Source organism: Panthera tigris, chromosome A1 (genome assembly GCF_018350195.1).
Source record: "Panthera tigris isolate Pti1 chromosome A1, P.tigris_Pti1_mat1.1, whole genome shotgun sequence".
NCBI classification, from domain to species: Eukaryota; Metazoa; Chordata; class Mammalia; order Carnivora; family Felidae; genus Panthera; species Panthera tigris.
Window position 1 is genome coordinate 129,314,987 of NC_056660.1, and position 20,763 is coordinate 129,335,749.

Genomic DNA, 20,763 nt, shown 5'->3' on the forward strand with positions numbered 1-20,763 from the left:
TCTTTGTGAAGTTGGTTATTTACATAATCTATAAAGAGTCAGCAGTGACCATTTACCCAATTCAGAATTGTAAAAATGTAGGATTTCTAAAATTTATTTTTGTTTTTCATGTTCTTCATACTCAAGCTTTGATTTAAAGTGTTTTGATCATTTTTCTAATCTATCAGAATTCACAAGCAGCTTATCTGTTCCGAACAGATCATAATTCTAATTTTTTTCTCTGTAATATGTGGTATTCAATTCACTTGACTTCCTTAATTTTTTCAGTATTTATGTATATCAAGCATATCCATAACTTTGAAGAAATTACTGTCTATTGTATTATTCAGTCCTTTCTTAGAAAAAAAATTCTTTTGCCCTTCAGAGATAATTTTGGTATATAAGAAGTATGAGAGCTTTTATCTTTGTCTTAGCGGGTATGAGATCCAGAAGTCCTTAAATTCCTTTCTAAATTTCAAAAGAGTTAATTTTTAAAATACCCCTGTACTTCTGAAGGGGGGAAAGAAATTGAGACTCCAACTTGAATCTTTTCTTCTAAAGACCATCACCTTTGTGCTGTTAGTGCATTTTAAGTTGGGTAATTGTTCAGGGTGCTATCATCTGCATTGTACAGTGCTTACCAGTGTCTTTGGTCTCTGTTGACAAGAGGACTGTGGTCACTACCCCAGTTGAAACAAACAGAAATGTCTAGATATTATCAGATGGGGGGGGGGGTTTGGTGGGAAACATCACCTGCAGTTAAAGAAAGGAGATGAGATATTTCTCATCTTCACAGCTGTTATTTGCCTGTCAGTTTACCTATTTCCTATTCTTATGTGACTCTGAGTTAATACATAAGAGTAAAACAGAATTGTGAGACCAAAAAATGTATTGTGCTATAATCCCCCGCCCCTGTCTCCCTTTCCAGTACAAAATAACATTTCTTTTTAAAAATTCAAACAGCTTTTGAAATTTCATAGCTTAATTGAGTAAAGTAGGCATTGGGTATAGAACCTTCTTAATATATTGAGGAAAGAAATGTCTATAGTTTAATAAGACTGAAGCGTGCCTGGCTGGTACAGTCAGTAGAGCATGTGACTCTTGATCTCAGGGTTGTGACTTTGAGCCCCACGTTGGGGCTTCAGTACTGAGTACTGAAAAACAAAAAGACTCAGTGTTCTTTTAGACATGACTATACACATTTAGCACACACATATCTAGCCTGTCTACACTCCAAAAGGAATTCAGATAAACTAAAATTGAACACTGTAAAATGTACCAAGCAGATCAAAAAAGGTCAAGGTATAGAAAAAAACATAATTTCATGAATCTGTGGATAATGAAACTGTTGCTATAGTTGACTATTGTATTTAGTTCTGAGTTTCTGGACAGCAAAGAACAAAAGGAAAGATCGTTAGTTAATGTTATGAAGTAAGACAGCTGACTTGATAGGACCCATGAAATTATATACTGTATTGCATGCGATGCAGTACTTACTCTCTTGTTCTTTTCTTTTTTCCAAGATAAAGTGAAATCTTTTCGTGCAGCTCTACAAGAAGAAGAACAGGCCAGCAAGCAAATCAACCCGAAGAGACCCCGTGCCCTTTAAATCAGCCTTTGCTGCTAGAGGATCCCCAGAACCCACATTACTGTAACATACAGTGGTTCAGCTGTTAAGGGCCATTTGAAAGTTTGAAATTTTAAGTGTCTGTGGAAAATGTCTTGTCCCTTCACCTGAATGACATTTCAATTTTGTGAAACACTCCTTTGTCTACAAAATGCTTCTAGTCCACGAGGCACAACCAAGATTGGGAATAGTGAAGCATTTTGTTTCATTTACCCAAACAGTGATTTACTTTTGGAGATCCTTGCCAATTTTATTTTCTGTATGATGAAGTGAGATTGTGGACTTGATCCAGAGGTGAATAGTAGGGGGAAGCCACAGCATTTCCTTTTAACTCGGTTGAATTTTTCGTAGCAAGACTGAGCAGTTTTAAATCCTTTGAGTGCATGCATACCTCATCAGTGATTGTACATACCTTGCCCACTCCTAGAGACAGCTGTGCTCACCTCTTCCTGCTTTGTGCCTTGACTAAGGCTTTTGACCCTCAATTTCTGAAGCACAGCCAAGATAAATTACATTCCTTAATTGTCATTGTAAATTACCTTTATTGTGTGTACATTTTTACTGTATTTGAGACATTTTTTGTGTGTGACTAGTTAATTTTGCAGGATGTGCCATATCATTGAATGGAACTAAAGTCTGTGACAGTGGACATAGCTGCTGGACCATTCCATCTTATATGTAAAGAAATCTGGAATTATGATTTTACAACCATATAATGTGGTTATAATTTTCTTAGCATTTTCTTTGTAAAGAACTAAAATATAAACTAGTTGGTGTATAATAAAAAGTAATGAAATTCTGAGAAGAGTTTTATCTTAGGATAATACATATATATATGCAGTGTGTGTTCCAGTGTGGTATTAACAGGACTAATAGTGCAATTTGATCCTTACCAATACCATTACTTAAGTTAAAGTGTCCATTAGCACCCCAAAATGTACCTTTTAAATGTACTGGTAAAGGAAATTGGCTTCTGATGCATGAATATTTACATGTACACTGAAAGTAGTCCATAATAGAACTGTTAGTTTAAGCCAAGTGTAGACAGTACATCACTCCCTTGAAAAAGAATTAAGCTAAAAAAAGAGTTGACTTTGCCTTAAAAGGCAGATCGATCTAACCCAAGCCCCATCTGTTACCTACTATGTGATATTTCATCATTATTTGGTGAGAATCACCAAATCCTCACCAATAAATTGGTCTAGGGTATGCTGCTTTTTAAATGGTGGCACTATTTTTACAGATTGCTACTCCAAGGAAGAAAACTGGCCACTTTTCATGTAAATATTTTGTTAAAAGATTTATATATCTCTCTAGGAGTTTTCCCTTAGTTCCTAGGATAGAGTCCAGGAGTAGATTAACAACAAAAAGTCTCCCAAGGATGTCTTGTTTTGATTTACTCTAAGGAACTAATGCTCATTCATTTGGGCCAAAGGGAAGCTATGAATAGAGAGTCACATGAGCCAGACTCCCTACTTCATTGTTCATAGAAACCAGAGAGTAGTTGTGGGAAATCCTACACCATGGTGAAATGCTCCTCTGTAAACTTGAAATCTAGAACAAATGTAGATTTTCACAATGTGCTTATTAATAAATGATATCTATGGAATGAGTTTTAGAGATAATTTACTTCAGAACAATCACCTTTGTTTTGGAAGGGACTCAGGTTTTCTTGCAGTTGTAAGATAACGTTCTATTTGTGTTTTTTCAAAGAGAAGAGAAAGAATGGAGCAGTTACTGTGGACCTTGCAGCAGCTGCTTAAAAAGGTAGTTTTTGAGGCTAACCAACCTTCAGAGGACAATAGAGATGTGAACTTGCTCATTTTAAAGCACAGCAGATTCATCTTAATTTATTAATTAAGTAAGATGGGTACGATCTCTGGAAGGTCTCCTTATGTTCAAATATGTTGCCTTATACTATAATGGCTTCATTCTGATAAGTGATCAAGGTCTATAGAAAATTGATACCGGAAAAGATGTTGGTGGTTATAATCCAATCCTTCAGTTTTACAGATAGGAAAAACTGAAGGTCAGAAAAGGGACTAAAAGTCAGTTCATGAGGGAAGAGGAAGTAAGAGGGAAAGCAGAATTAATTCTTAAAATTTTCCTGTAAAGATAGAGATGGTACAAATGAATTTTGCAAAGTAAGTAGTTTTGTGATAATAAAAAAACCCTGCTCTTGAGGTATATTTAATATTTATGTAACAAAAGTGGCTTGATGCAGTATTATTTAAAGAAAAATTTTTTGGATCTGGATTAAACATTCTTGACTTTCTCAGACTTCTTGAAAGCTGATATTCCTATTAAAAAGCATTTATATAGGAATGTTTTACTATATCACTCTGAATCCAGATTTCCAAAAAAATCTGTTGAGGCAAACAACTTCCCTTCTAGGTTTACTCAGTGTACCTTTGTTAAAATAATTTGGAAGCAATCTTTCTATTAAGTTAGGTTTTTAAAAAGCCAATTATTAAGATATTTTTGTTAATTTCCTCATATAAATTATCAGCTACTGTAATTATTACAGGACATTTAATAATGATTTAAACATAGTAGCTAATTAAGACTTGTTTATGGTATCTATTAAAATTCTCAACCTGACATTTTAAAACTTAAAAACATTTTAAAAATAGCTTAGAACAGTATGTGAAAAGGTACTGGAACTTTTAATTTTCCATAAGTCATGTGAATACTGGGAGCCTGTAGTTCTGGGAAAATGGCTGGTTAAGATTTTTTTTGTTTTAAGTAAGTTGAAGGGCGGAATTTTAACTTCATAGCCAGTTTTGATTTATAAAACCCTTTAGAATTTCGTTAAACCAGTGGTTTTCCCCAAGAAAAAAACCATACTATCTTATAGTTGATTTCATCCTAGTTGAGCATCTTGTTATCACAGTTGACGAAATCATGCCTGGAAGTAATGTGCCCGGCACCACCACACGGTGGCAGTAGCAGACTCAATGCTTATCCAGAACTGTGAAGTAGCTTATGATGCTACAGGACAGCTTAAAGGTGTGGGCAGAGATAGAAGGTGTATAAGATGAACAGAAAAAATGAGAGAAGCAAAATAAGAAACAAGTGTTTTATTGTGCACATGAATAAAAAGAAATCATACGGGGAATATGTAACTTGAGTTAAGCATATGTTAACTGTCTGTTTGAGGGACAAAGGCCTACAGAGGCCCTCATGGTAATATATAACATAGAAAATAGAAGAGTAACATCTTTATACAATAAACTGTTAGAAATAAGTTTAAGTGTAAAGTTGTGCGTGCCTGCGGCTCTTAAAGATTACCGTGTAGAGACTGGACCCTGCCCTATGTTAAATATTAAAAACACCAAAACCAAAAAAAAAAAAAAAAAACCAAAAAAAACCTTGGGTACTTAGAATTGACTTACTACCATAAAACTTCAGAGTAATAAATGGTGACAGTGGTAGTATTAAATCAAAACTAGTCAAGCACATAGTGTTCCAGTGGAGCAAAAGCATAGTTTATCTTCTCTGTTAGAAATGTATAATTGCGGTTTCTTTTTCTTGGGCTTGAAAATTCTCTTTTCCAGATACCTAAGAAAAATGTATACCTTCTGCGTTGAATCCATGTAGCAATCTGAAAAAAGAAACCAAAATGAGATGGTATTGAAAAGATAATTTATAACCTATAACAATGCATAGTTCCTGTACCATGAATTCTAAAACAAACACATCAAACCTCTGAAACCCACCCACTCCTAACACCAGTCATTAAAGAAACTTTATTCTTCAATTAAATTTCTAAGATATATATTGGTTAAAAATCACATCATTTTGGTGCCTCTTTTGTCACAGCCTGTATGTCTTAAGTCATGGTGAATTTAACCAAGTTATCTTAGACCTCCACTATCCAGGCATAAGAGCTCACTGGCACTTGTGAAGCTATTTGGAACTGGAGACTGAAGAGAGATGAATGGCTAATCATCCATGTCCATTTTTCCTCTCTGGGCTCACTATTACTAAGGCTCAAATTAAGTACTGACACATTGCTTTTCTCTGGATACCAATGTATTTATTGGATCCTAGTTAGCAAACTGCATATGCTTAATAACCTTGAAGAAATTTGGTGAGAATGAAAGAAAATAAGATGAAATATTTCTTTAGACCTGAGATTATTTTCAGGATGGTGACAGTTCAAGATGGATTCGAATGTCTGAAAATGGAAGATCGGTTCTTATGAATAATTTCAACTCCTATGACTAACCCCTGATAAAGACTCAGTAGTTCTGCTAGCCTGTCGATGTAAAATATAAACCCCATTTGTCTTAGTTATATAGAACTGTTTCCAGCTCAGAAAAGTCAAACCAATTCCTTTGGTAACAATCTATCCTCATTTTTTATTCAGCTCCTAGAACATGGAAATTTTAAATATGAATCGGCTAAAATAGGCAAAAACTGTGCAGTAAGTGATGGTTTATTAGTTAGGAAATCAGTTTTAGTGATTGAAAACTGTGAGTATAGGTTAATAACTACCTGGGTAACTGAAGCCTTATTTTGCTTTCATACCACTTACTTGTTTAAGGAAAACAAAGTTTTGTCTGCATTGCCCAGATAATTATGACACCCTTCTTTTATTTTAGGTGTGTAGAACTTGCCTCCGTCTACAAAACAAGTAACTATTTTATTAAACAGGTTGGTTAGAAATGAAAACCAGGTATGATTGTAAACTGGCATTATTTCATGTGTAGGATCTGTTTTAACAATAGCTATTCCCATCAGAGAAAAACGATGAGATGCGACTATATCCATTATGCTTCTTCTACCTTCCAGGCTACTATGAAGACACACGTTAAGATGAACTATGAATGGGAGTTGGGGGAAGAGGCTGAAGGGGAGGAGCACACACACCACAACACACATTGACACAGAGGCTATCTCCAGGCTCGGACTGTTCTTTATTACTGTTCTTAAAATGTTCATTCTGCTGCAACTAACTAGCCTCCATCTTCTACACCAAATACTATTCCATGCCATGGAAGTGCTATGCAATAACTCCAGGTAGCACCTTATACCGCTTAAAAGCCTTTAAATCTCTAATCTGAGGGTGTCACAGTAAAGAAATGTAAACACCTTAGGAAAAAAGAAAAATGTAATTACCTGATAAAGTCATCTATGTCCATGGAACGGGCCCGCTTGTCACTAAAACCTGTGCTGGTTAGGATTTGCTGTATTTTATCTGCTATGCTGAAATCTTCTGGTATTATCTATCAATATAAGATTCAGAATAAATGAACAACATATCTTTAATGAAGTCACGTTGACTCTTTTTTGTTTGTTTAGCTCAGTAACTGATAAAATAGTCACCTTTATCTGCTTACGACAGTTTGAAAAGCCTATTTGTACAGTTAATAAGACTCGGACCACCAGTTATGCAGTGGTTCTTCAGTGCATACCAGATTCTCAGAAAACTGAATGAGTTACTCATGTATACTCCCCCCTTTCTTAAAAATTCTGGATGGTCAGTTTCAGGATTAAGGTACTTTATGTCACAAAATAAATCAAGCTGCAAACTAAATTTTAAAGCAGATGTTACTCCTTTAAAAATAATCTCACATTTTCTTGGCACAAATTTAATTTTACCAGCCAAATTTTCTCAAAGAGATAACCTCCAACCTTTGAGAATATTAAATATTTCATACCACACATTTTTTTCTCCAAATATTTTTCTTAATCCAGTTTAATGTTTTCCTACCCAGACAGATGTTTTATGACTTTGTCCATAAGAAGAGAAACTGAAAGTAGCAATATATTAAGCTACATAAAAGATCTGAGTCCAAAAATACAATGGAAATTTGGTTTTATCTTTCTGCTGTTTAATTAATTTGAATTAAAAAATTATCAAACATCACATAATTACTATATAGTTATGTGTAGGTGGGCTTACCCACATACAACATTGGTTAAAGAAAATGCTGCACAGATAATGATGATAAAGAGGCTCATAACCAAAAATCTATTCAGCCTATACTTCATTCTAATTATGCCAATTTCTGGATTTAAAAAAAAAAGTCACAGAATGGTAACTTTAAATCTGGAATTGCTACGTGAGCAACAAACAAGGAATGATCACAATTCAGAGTATAGCAAATGGTACATAATTTGAGCCGAGCAAACTACACATGCCTAAAGCTTTAAGAAAATTACGAGTCAACTGAATCTCTTTTTATGTCTAAGAACAACTGTACAGTTAAGCTTAGTGGTGTAATCCAGGCTGCTCAGCTCTGGTCCAAGAATATACTGCAATACTGACATATTAGGGTTCAATATTAAGGTTGTGTTAGTTAAATATCGCTTTTAAGGATCGCATGGAATGTGCAAAATTAGTAAGCTAGCGATGAAAAGGAGTAAGAAGTAGAGGGGCATTTTGAAACACAGCAAATCGAAACCAAAGAGACCACAGAAACTTTTTTTGCTTACAATATTATGGACCGAACAGTGAATTCTGTAGTTTTTTTCCAAAAGCTGTTGCACTGCACTTGACCTATAATATAAAGGAAGTGATATCACTATTACTCCAAAATCAGAGATTATAAATAATTTCAGTTTATTATAAATTTAAATCTATGTTCCACATGGTAAAATTAAGGGACTAAAAAAGGTGTTAATATTTAAACTTGTGAAACAACCACAGACTGGTTATATTTAAAAGGTAAAGTTTGCCAAGCAGGTCCCATGCTGTCAGTGGCAGCCCGATGCTGAACTAGAGCTCACGAACCATGAGGTCACGACCAGAGCTGCAATCAGGAGTTGGATGGCTAATTGAGCCACCCAGGGGCCCCTTTTCGAAATTCTTAAAGGAGTTCTAGACTCTCCACAAAACATCACCTCAAAAAGAAAAAAAAAGTGAAATTACAGCTTTCAGAACCTCTTTTTTTCCCTTAGGCCTCAAATTGCTCTTACAGAATTTTTTCCAAGTTAATAAAATTGCATCAATTTTTCATAGGTGTGGAAAGGACCCACTACCCCATTTTTCCAAGGAAAAATGAGACAGATGTGTGGTCAGTTTTTGGGTTTTTTTTTTTTTTTTTTTTTTTTCCGTTTTGCCAAAAAACCTGATCTAATTCCAAATTCCTAGGAACGTTCTTTGTTAAATTTTCATGCCTCCCAGAGTACCAAGTTAGTGTAAAAGGTAAAGTATATCTGGACATGGATAATCTTTACACTTTAGGTTATCTGTTCAGGTATCTGTTACCAAATTCTAATACTTAGCAGTTTCTACAGCAATAGTCCTTCATATATCATAAATGAGAAAAATTCTCACTTAAATGCTGCAGACAGTGTCTTGTTCTTCCTAACAAAGGTGATCCTTACTAGGCCATCCCATTCCTAAAACAGAAAATGGATCATTTGTTATAAAATATCAAACCTGCCTGTCTTCTAGGTATTGTCTTTTAATATATAAAACTGAAAAGAACCTTCTGGAGTTCTGTATTTTGATCTAATTGACGTGTAAAAAAGTAAGATATGTACTTGATTTTTGCACTTTTGTGCACTTCACTGAATATTTTATCCTCAATTTTAAAAATAAAAAAAAATTATTCCACATCTGAATAAAGAATGTGACATTTATTAAAATCAAAGTACCATTTTCAAAAAACATGATTCCTAATAGGATTTAGAATATAGCCTATGCAACATCCCTAAACGACCCAGAAGAGGTAACTAACCAGTCCATTTACCATTGGTTACTGACCACACAAGAAATCATGTTTTTATCCAAGCCGACCGCAGTATGGTTTTACATCCAGTGATCTAACTACTTAATTGCAGAAACATGAATTTTGATTAAAAACTGCTACCCAGAAGATTACTCAAATCCAACTATTTTTATTTTATCTTGTTTTCTATCTTGTTTGTTCAAATTTTTATTTGAATAAGTCGAATAGATACAGGTTTTCCATAGTTATACTCTTTAGTATGCAATTATGCACTGGCATTCTATTTTTTTTTTTTTTTTTTTGAAAGACCGAGAACGTGCAGGAGAGGGGCAGCAGAGAGACAGGGAGAGAGAATCCCAAGCAGGCTCCAAGTTGTCAATGCAGAGCCTAGCATGGGGCTCAATCCCATGAACCATGAGACCATGACCTGATCCGAGATGAAGAGCCAGGGGCTTAACTGAGCCACCAGGCAGGCACCCCTGCAATAGCATTCTAATCTGCACTTTTTGCAAACATTTTCCATGCTTTTTTGTGCTTTTCACAATGATCTTACATCCAATTATTCCATCTACTCAATTACACAGATGTCATAATTAGCATTTTCCTGCTTGGACATTTAGGTTGACTCAATATTTTCTGCTGCTAGAGACACACATCTCCCAGCTTGGTCTTTTTTCCGACTTTATTGAATGACCTAGTATTTTAATCTCACCTGAAAATTGATAGGTGGTGGTGGATTCTTGGGTTCTATTCTTACGACACTGGATTCCACCTTTGGTGGTGGCCTGAAATTGTTCTTTCCAACCTATTAATCAGAAAATAAGGAATCCTCTCAAAAACTGCTTTTTTGTTTTTGTTTTTTTTGAGAGCGAGAGAGCGCATGTGCATGCACCCACAGGAGCAAGGAAGGGGGAGAGGGAGAGGGAGAGAGGCTTAAGCAGGCTCCACTCTCAGCACGGAGCTTGATGCAGAGCTGAATCTCCTGACCCAGGGACCATGACCTGAGCCGAAATCAAGAGCCAGACACTCAACCAACTGAGGCAGCCAGGCACCTCCCTCCTTTTTTTTCAAATACAGTTTTAAATTAGTGATTAAATATGCTTTCCTCACAGAAGACACAACTAGATGCTCAAGGATGAGGTAAGCCATATTATTTCACTAACAGTCACTTACTTTCATCAGATGGTCCACACGTGCTAACAGCTGTGTATTGATAGATAGTCTGCAGTATAATTTATCTCCAGGCTTTGCAACTAGTCGGAGAGCAAATTCTCTTTGAAACATAAGTACAGCACATCTGAAGAGACAGTAGTAGAAAAGAGTAAGGAAAATGGTCACTTTTAACTGTAAACGTATCTTAACTTCAATTAATTGTCGTAGGTGGGAAATAGCAGTGCAAGATCTGTGGTTAATGAGAATTCATTCAGCTGCTGAGAAGGCAGAACAGTTTCAGATTTAGCTTTATTACCATAAAATGATCCATCTGGCTTTTCTTTTTATAATGGCTGCACCTCCAATCCTTGCGTATGTAAGCCCTCGGTGATCAGATGAGAAAGTATTTCAGATAAGCCCGAGTCCATTACCCTCCCAAACTAACAAAATTTGCTCAGGAGCCCAGTGGTATTTATAGGGTAGCAAACACCCTTATGGAAGGAGAGGCAGGAGAGACAGATTGTGACGTTGGCGTCCTCCGGATATAACAGGTAAGGAACGTGGGCTTTTTATTCGGCAAGCAATGGGGAGGCTTTTCGGAGGCTCTTGAACCGGAGAAGAGCACCTTCACAGCTGGGCTTTGACTTTCAAATTTTTTTGACAATGCATCAGACCAGGAAATACCTTTGACATTGCAGGCCACGCCACAACTATCTGTATTATATGTGTTTTCATGTAACTCAAGCAAAAGTTTCATAAAATTATAATCACCTGGGCCACATGCAATGCATGCTCTCTGATATACTCTATGCCATGTCATTAAAAAAATGACAGTCATGACTCAAGAAATTTAAACTACTAAAGGGTTTTTGACTTGGAATTTGAAAACCCCTGTTACATATCGTGCTAGAGACCAGTTAGGAGACCACTGCAATTGTCTAGACATAAGGTAATAAAAGAAGTCTGACCTGGACTAATGGAAAGAGTATTAGAAAACAGGGAAGGGCTGCCTGGTCTCAGAAGCGGGATTTATACCACACCTCCCCCAAATAACTATGTCAACTGAATAAAAAGGAAAGAAAGACCTCCATACAAATAGATACTTTCTACAGAACACATTCTTGATTCTCCAACAGTTTTTTAATTGAATTGACTTTCATCTTTGGCTGTGTTTCATCTTTGGCCCAAGATATGGCGGTAATTTTGGTCTTTTGTCACAAACCTGAAAAAAGGTCGGTGCAGCAACAGCTTGAAGACAAAGGGGGAAGAGATCTGTAAGAGAGTTCACGAGTTACTTCTGAGAAAGACACACCACAGAAGTATGTTTGTATAATGTTCCCAACAATTTGGACACATACCTGATATGGCAAATTTGCCACACAGGCATCAAAGAATGGCAAATCTGTTTTCAACACATCACCCACCAGTACTTGAAGTTTGCTGGCCAGAGGCCTAATAGTAAGGAAAAAAAGCAATTAAAAAAGATAGTGTTTCACAAGATTGAAATGCACTCTAATTCTAACTTGCATACTCACGTGCCCTGAACTCTTTTGTGAAGTTCAGCTACTAGTCTTGGGTCAAGTTCACAGGCAATTACCTATGTTAAAAAACAAAACAGCACAAAACAGAAAACGGTATTTGGGGGTAAATTATGGAGCGTAAATCTTGTTATCTCAGTCATAACTCTTACATGATTAAGAGGAATTAAATTTCTTTTCCCAATTCTACCATTAATATTCCTTCATTTATACTCTACTATTTCAAACAAAAAAACCCCCCACCATTGAGATAAGTAGACTCTGAGTGGCACCTGTTCAACGGCTCCCCTTCTTACTGGGCTCTGGTAACACAGTTCCCTCCTTGTGCCCCTTGAGGCCTCTGGATAGTAACTTTCTGGCTGTTGCTGGCCTGTGGGTATTTCACTAATGTGTACTGGTTCCCTTAACCCCACTTTGAAATTTTGGATGCATTTAATTGGAAACTGAGACACAGAAGGTACCAGCAGCAGCCAGGCAGTATCCCAATCTCAGAGACTCATGCTTCAGCTCTTCAGATCTGCTCCTCTAGCACCCAATACTCCAGCCTCCATGCTTTGTCCCCTGGAGCCTAGAGGCGGTAGCTACTCTTTGTAATTATTATTTTTGGGTTACTTCAGTGTTTCCATTTTATTCTTTTAGTCACCTAACAACTTTGTAACTAATTCCCTCTATTAAATACCCTGTATTGAAATATCTAACATGGGTTCTATTTTCCTGACTGATATATCCCATACTTTTTTTGTAATCCATTTTTTTAAATTGAGATATGGTTGACATATAACATTCTATTAGTTTCAGGTGTATAGCATAGCCTATATTTATATTGCACAGTATGTATATATTTTGAAAAAGTCTAGTTAGCATCCATTACCACACACACAGTTAAAATTTTGTCTTGTAATGAGAACTTTTAAGATCTACTCTCTTTGGGGTACCTGGATGGTTCAGTCGATGTAGGGTCTGACTTCGGCTCAGGTCACGATCTCACTATTCATGGGTTTGAGCCCTGCATCGGACTTTGTGCTGATAGCTCAGAGCCTGGAGCCTATTTTCGATTCTGTGTCTCCCTCTCTCTCCACCCCTCCCTCACTTGCGCTCTTGTGTCTCCCAAAAATGAATAAATGTTAAAGAAAACAATTAAGAAAAAAAAAAAGATCTACTCTCTTAGCGACTTTAAAATATACATACAACAAAAGGAGCGCCTGGGTGGTTTAGTCAGTTAAGTGTCTGACTCTTGATTTCAGATCAGGTCAGGATCTCCTGGTTGGTGAGTTGGAGCCCCATGCTGACCTCTGTGCTGACAGTGCGGAGCCTGCTTGGGATTCATTCTCCCTCTCTCTGCCCCTCCCCTGTGCACTCTCTTTCTCTCAAAATAAATAAATAAATAAATAAATAAACAAACAAACATTACACACACACACACACACACACACACACACATATGGGCACCTGGGTGACTCAGTCGGTTGAGCGTCCAACTTCCGCTCAGGTCATGATCTCACAGTTCATGATTTCAAGCCCTGCACTGGGCTCTGTGCTGACAGCTCAGGGCCTGAAGCCTGCTTCAGATTCTGTGCCTCCCTCTCTCTCTGCCCCTCCCCTGCTCACACTCAGTCTCTCTCTCTCAAAATTAAATATTAAAAACATTTATATATATATTATATATACAATGCATGTTATTAATTATAGTGACCTGCTGTACATTCCATTTCTAGGACTTACTCTTTTTATACCTGGAAGTTTGTATCTTTTGACCACTTTTACTCATCTTGCCTACATCCTGCATATGTGTTTTTTTAATTAATTAATTAATTTTGAGAGAGACTGAGCAAGGTAGGGGCAGAGAGAGAGGGAAAGAGAGAATCCCATGTAGGTCCCACATTATCAGTGCAGAGCCCAATGTGCGATCCCACGAACCACAAGATCATGACCTCAGTGGATATCAAGAATTGGATGCTTAACTGACTGAACTACCCAGGCGCCCGTTGCCCATATTTTTATTTATTTTTTTTAATTAATTTTTTTTTAATTTTTTAACGTTTTATTTATTTTTGAGACAGGAAGAGACAGAGCATGAACAGGGGAGGGTCAGAGAGAGGGAGACACAGAATCTGAAACAGGCTCCAGGCTCTGAGCTGTCAGCACAGAGCCCGATGCAGGGCTCGAACTCACGGACCTCGAGATCATGACCTGAGCTGAAGTTGGCCGCTTAACCGACTGAGCCACCCAGGCGCCCCGCCCATATTTTTAAAGATAAAGCTTTTAGCAAAGGATCAAGGGTTGCTGTTAAAATAACAGCAATTAATTAAAAATAGATTTCTATTTGTAAACCAGGTGAGCTTGCCGACATAATGATTTCTGATACCAAAACACAAAATTCCCTTTTTACCTTTTTTGCCTTTTCTAGCAACTTTACAGTCATATTGCCAGTTCCAGGTCCAACTTCCAGCACCACATCAGTTGGTCTTAAGGCAGCCTGCGAGCAAGCACGACCACGTTAGCTTTACTAGCACATATGAACACATCATTTAATTTATACCTATCTTTGCTTAAAAGCATATGGTTAAGAGATCTTATTCTGACTCCACTGTTACGAGTCCTTCATGATCTATGTGCTTAACAAAATTTTCTCTTTAACGTTAGGTGCAAGTGGAAATCTATCACCTGTTGTTGTTTTTTTTTAATGTTTATTCATTTTTGAGAGACAGAGAGCACAAGCAGGGGAGGAGCAGTGAGAGAGTGAGAGAGAGAGAGAGAGAGAGAGAGAGAGAGAGAGAGAGACACAGAATCCAAAGCAGGCTCCAGGCTCTGTCAGCACAGAGCCCGATGCGGGGCTCAAACCCATGAACTGTGTGATCATGACCTGAGCTGTAGTTGGATGCTTAATTGACTGAGTCACCCAGGTGCCCCTCTATCACCTGTTTTAAGTTGGGGCAGTTAGGAGTCAGAAAACAGGAATCAGAAAAGCAGGAATAGCTATTCTTTCTGGGAATGGCTTTCTGTTTGCTATCTTACAAATGATTCCAACAGCATCTTTTCACCAACTCTGTCACTATCAGCACGTTCAAACAAGAAAGGACTATATATGAAGAGCTCGCCTGAGAATTGTAGCATGTTGTACCAGCATTTCTCAATTTTCAACTCAGTATAGTTTTAGGGATAGGAATACTTAGAAATTGTACACAAACCTGGGTGTTTGTATGTACAAAGCTGCAGTGTCCTGGGTACACACCTTTCATCAGACGCTCAAAGGAAATCCATGAGCCAAAAAGGTTAAAACATTAGGCCTTCGTTTTGCAAATGACACTAAGTCAAGATGAGATTCTCTAAATACATAATGCTCTCTCTACAGCTCTAGGATGCTTCCTTTGTAACCGTGAAAATATCCTGTACCACATAAATTTCATGTTCTAGTACTCAATCATCCAGAATAGTAAGAGAACATCCATAACTCATAAAGGAGGCACTGGATTGTACCATATAAGGTTCTTTGGGGGAAAAAAAACTTCCCAAGCTGTCATTAAAACATCTTTTTAGGCTCTGGAGTAAACAAAAATTGATAGACGGTGTCTAGAAAAAGTGATTAGGCATAGAGTAATAATACTAATGTGGAACTGAACAAGTCCATATGTCTACCTATGAGGTAAATAATCTACAGAAAGAATTTGGAGGCAGGAGAAACCCAGACCTACAGAACAAAGCAAATCATGCCAAAGACAGTCTGTGAATCCTAGACAGTTCTTCGATTCATTCCACAAGTATTTACAGAACAATTGTTTTGTGACAGACATCCTCTATGCGCTTTAGTATTCCTAAGAACAAAATCAATAAGCCCACAACTCTCATTTTCCTCTTCCACACCCACCTTATCGATAATACTGTTAACAATGAGAGGATTTTTCAAAATATGTTGCCCAATCCCCGTGTTGAACATGAGTCCTGGAAGAAAACACGGAAGAGCCTTAATTTCCCGACGAAAAGTAGACATTAGACCGTCCTAGAGAAGAATGCAGGGTGGTTGGGGGAAGGTGTCTGCGCCAACCAGAGGCACCAAACGTCATGCTAGGAGCCTAGGTGACACCCAGTTCAAGTCCACCCCTTCTGCAGGAAAGGAAGCCAGAGGCTGCGCAAGGCCTGCGGCCGTCGATCCAAGAGCGCCGCGCCACCGGCCTCACAGTCCCGGCCCAGATCAGGGCCCGCGCACCCGACTATGTCTTTCCCGGTGATCGGACCTGAGCATAGCCCCTTCCCGGCTGTCCCCACCTCCGGCGCTCTTCAGCTCCCGGCTCTGTTTAAGTCGATCGCGGCGGCGGCCGCTCGTCCCCGGCTTGATCTTTGGCATCACCACGGGCGCGGACCTACAGGCCTTGCAGATCAGAGAGGACCAAAGCCGGCTACCCCGTACTACACGTGGGAACTTGCCACCCTAGGAGTGCCTGGACCACTCCCCGCCACGTGGGGGATGGGGGAGGGCCCGGCCCCTGTTCGCCCTGGGCCCCGCCCCAAGAAAGGGGAATGACCTTGAGCCCAGTGGTCGCCGGGAATTGTAGTCATGAGCAGGCGGAAATCCTAAACTCGAGAAACTACAGATCCCAGAAGACACCGCGCCGCCGATTCTGGCAGTTAGGATTGGCTAGTTTAGAATCGAAGCGGGTCTCTCGCCTAACTGCGCGGAGTTGGTCAAGTAAGTTTTGGGGTGGTGATCTCCATGTTGTGGAGGAGGTTTAAATTACGCGAGGCCTTTAGGATTGTGGATATTTCCCTCAAGCCAGGTCCTGGATCCCTGAAATCCAAAAAAGGTGTCTTTCCGTCATGCACCTCCCTCCTGTTTCCCAGCAAATTCTGGGGTGGGAAACCTAAGATCTCGGCTTAAGGAGCTTGCTCTTGGGGCGAGCGAGTTCGCCTCTTGGGTTGTGGAGGGGAGCTCCGAGAATGTTAACAAATCTCTTGTTGAGCTACGGCGTCTAGTTGCTTTGCTCCCTTTTTGTGCCATTCATTAATTACCTAAATGTTTATCGGGCTCCAACTATTAAACTCTACTGGGTGCTGGAGATTCAAAGTTTATACAGGAAACCGCTCTTCTCAGTCTATTCTATTGGGAGCGAGAGGCAGAAAGTCCGAAACGCTGTAAATGTAATAAGTATGGATTGAGTATTGTTGTAGTACGGTGTATCTGACTGTAAGCTCCATGCGTACAAAGTCCACGTCTGTTTGGCCACGTTTTTTATTTTTTTGTGTGTACTCTATTTTCTTGAAGAAACGGTTTGAATTACCAGCGCTGCCTCTTCCTTGCTAAATTAACACGTGTGCGTTCCCCAGCGTTGGCCTCTCTTTGCTGTTATTCTAATTCAGTAAAAAACTCATAACCTTAGTAGCATCTTCAACTACTTATGACATTTCATTAATGATTAATTTATTACACAATTCTGGAGAATCTACATTATTCCAGGTACTGCGTCAACTATTAGGAATAAAAAGCGACGTGATCTCTGCTTTTAGGGAACCTTCTGTCAAGAGAGGGAGACATGCAAGTTATTACAATAATAACACCATTTGGTGTTCAATTACATGCCAGATATTTTGGGTACATTATTTAATCTTTTCAAACAAGTGTCTGAAATAGGTCTTATCATTATATCCATTTTACAGATGAGGACGATGAAGGATAAAAATGTTTATTATCTTGGGGCACCTGGGTGGGCCAGGCGATTAAGTGCCTGACTCTTGATTTCGGTAGGCTCAGGTCATGATCTCAGGGTTAATGGGATACAGCCCTGAATCCAGCTCTGCCCTGCTGCGGATTCTCTCTCTCTGCTCCTCTCCAACTTGTTCTAACAAGCTAAAAAAAAAAAAAAAAAAAAAAAAAAAAGCTTACCTTTAAGAAAATTAATACCTTGCTCAAGTTCACACAGTAAATGACAGATGCATCTGTATTCCAAAGATTGTGTATTTGTAAAAAAAAAAAAGGTATGATCATAGCACAGTGAGGAACATTTTCAAAATACAATATTTGAGTGGAGTCTTGAAAGACAAAAATTAGCAAGGGGAAATTTGGGAATTCAGAGGAAACCGTACTCACAAAGCGAAGATATAAACGAGTTTAAGGGAGAAAAAGAAACGTGGTATAGCTGAGGAATTAATAGGAAACGTAAATAGGGGCTTACTGCAAATGGCCGAAAATGTTACGCCAAGGAGTATTGGTAGAATCAAAGTAACCATTTTGCATTTTCTCCTCCTCTCTAGGCTGTGAGAATTGTGGGACATCACACAGTACCATAGGTAGGAGATATTCATGGGCTCCACTTTTAGCTGGGTTTTGAACCCTGCCCAGCCAGTGCTTTTGAATTTCCTCTAATCCTTTCCCATTCTCCATAAAAGATCTTCAAACCTGAATTCTTCTCAGGCCCGCTTGCCTACCACCTCCCCAGTTCCCTTTCAGCAGAAGGCCCTGCCTTTTACTTCACAAAAGAAATGCAAGATTACCTCAAGGACATGCTCATTTTCCTGGGTTACTGTTCTGCACTCTGGGGATACAGCTGTGAGCAAAACAAAGCAGAGCTTACCCTCTAGTGGGGGGAAAACAGACATTCTGAAGGTGGTGATGAACATGCGGGGGAAAAAAGCAAGGCAGAGGAGCTAGATAAAGTTCAACAGGGTGGGTGGGAGAGGTTATTTTATATAGCATGGTGTGGCGAGACTCCCATGATGGGGATAATTTGATCAGAGACCTTCGAGCACAAATCTAAAAGTGACTCACAGTACATCTCACACTCTGGCCGTTTCTGCTACAACTAACTGCAGGACAGTGAGGAAAGCTTGAAGGTAGGAGATACTGTGAAGGTAACTACAATGGTATGCTAGAAAGAAAGAGGGGTGCAGGTTTTGCTAGGAGAATTCATATGGATAGGCCAGGGAGAGCTTGAAATTTTGCAGTGGGGAGATAGCTCTACCAGTTGGAAAAAAAAAAGTGGTTTAGCATTAAACTCATGGGTGAGTCTGTGTCCTAGACGGAATCCCTCTTTTCATAGTTTAGGATTCTGCAAAAAGGAAGTCCCCCGTTTGCTTTTGCTAAAGAGTAAATAGGGTAGACCATAAGGATGGAAAACCAAATGATAGCCAAATGCTATTTTTTTAGGCGTAAAATAGCAAGACCCTCCTAGAAGAGGCTACATCTTTTAAGCCACAGAAAACAAAGGGACGGAGGTGACTGTGCACAGTTACCTTGCCTAGAGTCTAAATTAGTGTTTGTCTAAATATGAATCTTCGACCACCTGCATCAGAAACACTAGGGCACATGTTATGGGCTGAATTGTATCCTCCCAAAATTCATATGTTAAAGCCCTAATCTCTCGTACCTCAGAATGTATCTATATTTGGAGATAGGACCTTCAAAGAGATGATCAAGCAGGAGTGAGATCACTAAGCTGGGCCCTAATCCAACAACTGGTATCCTTTTAAAAGGACGTTTGTATACACATCTGTATACACAGATACCAGGGTCATGTGTGCACAGAGAAATGACCTTCTGTGCACATGGAGAAGGTGGCTATCTATAAGCCAAGGAGAGAGGCCTTAGGAGAAACCAACCGTGCTGACACCTTGATCTTGGATTTCTGGCTTCCAGAACTGTGAAAAATACATTTTTGTTTTTGCAGGGAGGGAGAGAGTGCAAGGGAGGAGGAGGAGAGAGGGGGACAGAGGATCCGAAGAAGTGGGTTCCACACTGATAGGCTGATGGCATCGCCCGATGTGGAGCTTGAACTCACACCACAAGATCATGACCTGAGTTGAAGTCAGACCCTCATCCGATTGAGCCACCCAGGTGCCCCTATATTTCTATTCTTTAAGCCCCCCAACTTTTCTAGTGGTATTTTCTATGGCAGCCCAAGCAAACTAATATAGCCCATAATGAAAATTTACATTTCCAAGCCCCACCTTGAACATTCTGGATCAGAATAGGATTGGGCCCTGGCAAATGCATTTTTAACAAACCCTCCAGGAAAGTCTGATGTACACCAAAGGTAAGGATTTATTGCTTTCTGCAATAAAATAAAGTATGTTGAGGAATTTCTACAGAAATGAAAGAGTATGGGGAGGGCTACCATCATAAGCACAGGGGTCCCCTTATTACATAATTACATAAATAAAATGGCCATATGACATCATCTTTTTTTTTTTCTGTTAGTTTCAAGGCGGCTTTCAGAAGTGAGACAAAATGGGTTGCACCATGGATCCATGAATCCTAGGAAGTTGTGTGACACTGGGTTATGAGCTGCATTAAAGAAATGAGAATTGGAAATTGATGCTGGAATGTATTTGAGTTATCTTTGCAGCCACGAATGGCTTTGAATTATATAATCTTATGCTTTTCTGGTTCATGTTTATCTCCATTGTTAATTAAAAATATTTATTTTTCAATTTGGAGTTGCACAATGGATTCATTGCCATTTTTATTTTATTTTATTTTGGTTTTGATATAATGTGTCATAACTGGAAAAAGAATTATAATCGAGGCGCCTGGGTGGCTCAATTAGTTGAGCGTCCATCCTCATCTCAGGTCATGATCTTGTGGTTTGTGAGTTCGAGCCCCACATCCGGCTCTGTGCTGACAGCTCAGCACACATTCTGTGTGTCTCTCTCTCTGCCCCTCCCCTGCTTGTGCTGTGTCTCTCTCTCTCTCAAAGATAAATTTAAAAATGTTGAAAAAGAATTATAATCGCAGTTGCTTTGGTAGAAGAGGCTTACTTAAGTTTACCAGCATGCCTGAAATGATAACATTTTA

At 38.8% G+C, this 20,763-nt stretch overlaps 2 protein-coding genes across 6 annotated transcripts in view; one reads left to right on the plus strand and one right to left on the minus strand.

Moving 5' to 3' along the window:
- Positions 1–4,993, plus strand: part of KIF2A (kinesin family member 2A) — a 65,424-nt gene extending 60,431 nt beyond the window's left edge. For both annotated transcript variants that reach the window (XM_042987586.1, XM_042987592.1), the window contains exon 20: positions 1,503–4,993. In XM_042987586.1, coding sequence (XP_042843520.1) covers positions 1,503–1,588 — 86 coding nt within the window. In that variant the 3' untranslated portion in view covers positions 1,589–4,993. The remainder of the gene's footprint in view (positions 1–1,502) is intronic.
- Positions 4,672–16,433, minus strand: DIMT1 (DIM1 rRNA methyltransferase and ribosome maturation factor). 4 transcript variants are annotated; one of them, XM_007079911.3, is made up of 12 exons: positions 16,245–16,433; positions 15,847–15,920; positions 14,371–14,457; positions 11,979–12,040; positions 11,802–11,895; positions 11,666–11,715; positions 10,465–10,588; positions 10,004–10,096; positions 8,895–8,959; positions 8,051–8,114; positions 6,731–6,837; positions 4,672–5,210 (listed from the first exon to the last, which is right to left on the minus strand). In XM_007079911.3, the coding sequence occupies exons 1-12, from the start codon at positions 16,321–16,323 to the stop codon at positions 5,168–5,170; spliced, it is 942 nt and encodes a 313-aa protein (XP_007079973.1). In that variant the 5' UTR covers positions 16,324–16,433; the 3' UTR covers positions 4,672–5,167. The 4 variants fall into 4 exon arrangements, with proteins under 4 accessions (XP_007079973.1, XP_042843537.1, XP_042843539.1 ...); XM_042987603.1 differs by lacking the exon at positions 15,847–15,920 and having other exon boundaries at positions 16,245–16,326; XM_042987605.1 differs by lacking the exons at positions 15,847–15,920; positions 16,245–16,433 and adding an exon at positions 15,214–15,347.
- Positions 16,434–20,763: the final 4,330 nt, after the last annotated feature.

Coding starts and splice junctions, on each gene's coding strand:
- DIMT1 (XM_007079911.3), bottom strand. CDS start 16,323: ATGCCAAAGATCAAGCCGGGGACGAGCGGCCGCCGCCGCGATCGACTT. Junction 14,458..15,846: donor TTAACAGTATTATCGATAAG/GTGGGTGTGGAA, acceptor GCTTGCTCGCAG/GCTGCCTTAAGACCAACTGA. Junction 11,716..11,801: donor TGGCAAATTTGCCATATCAG/GTATGTGTCCAA, acceptor ACTCTCTTACAG/ATCTCTTCCCCCTTTGTCTT.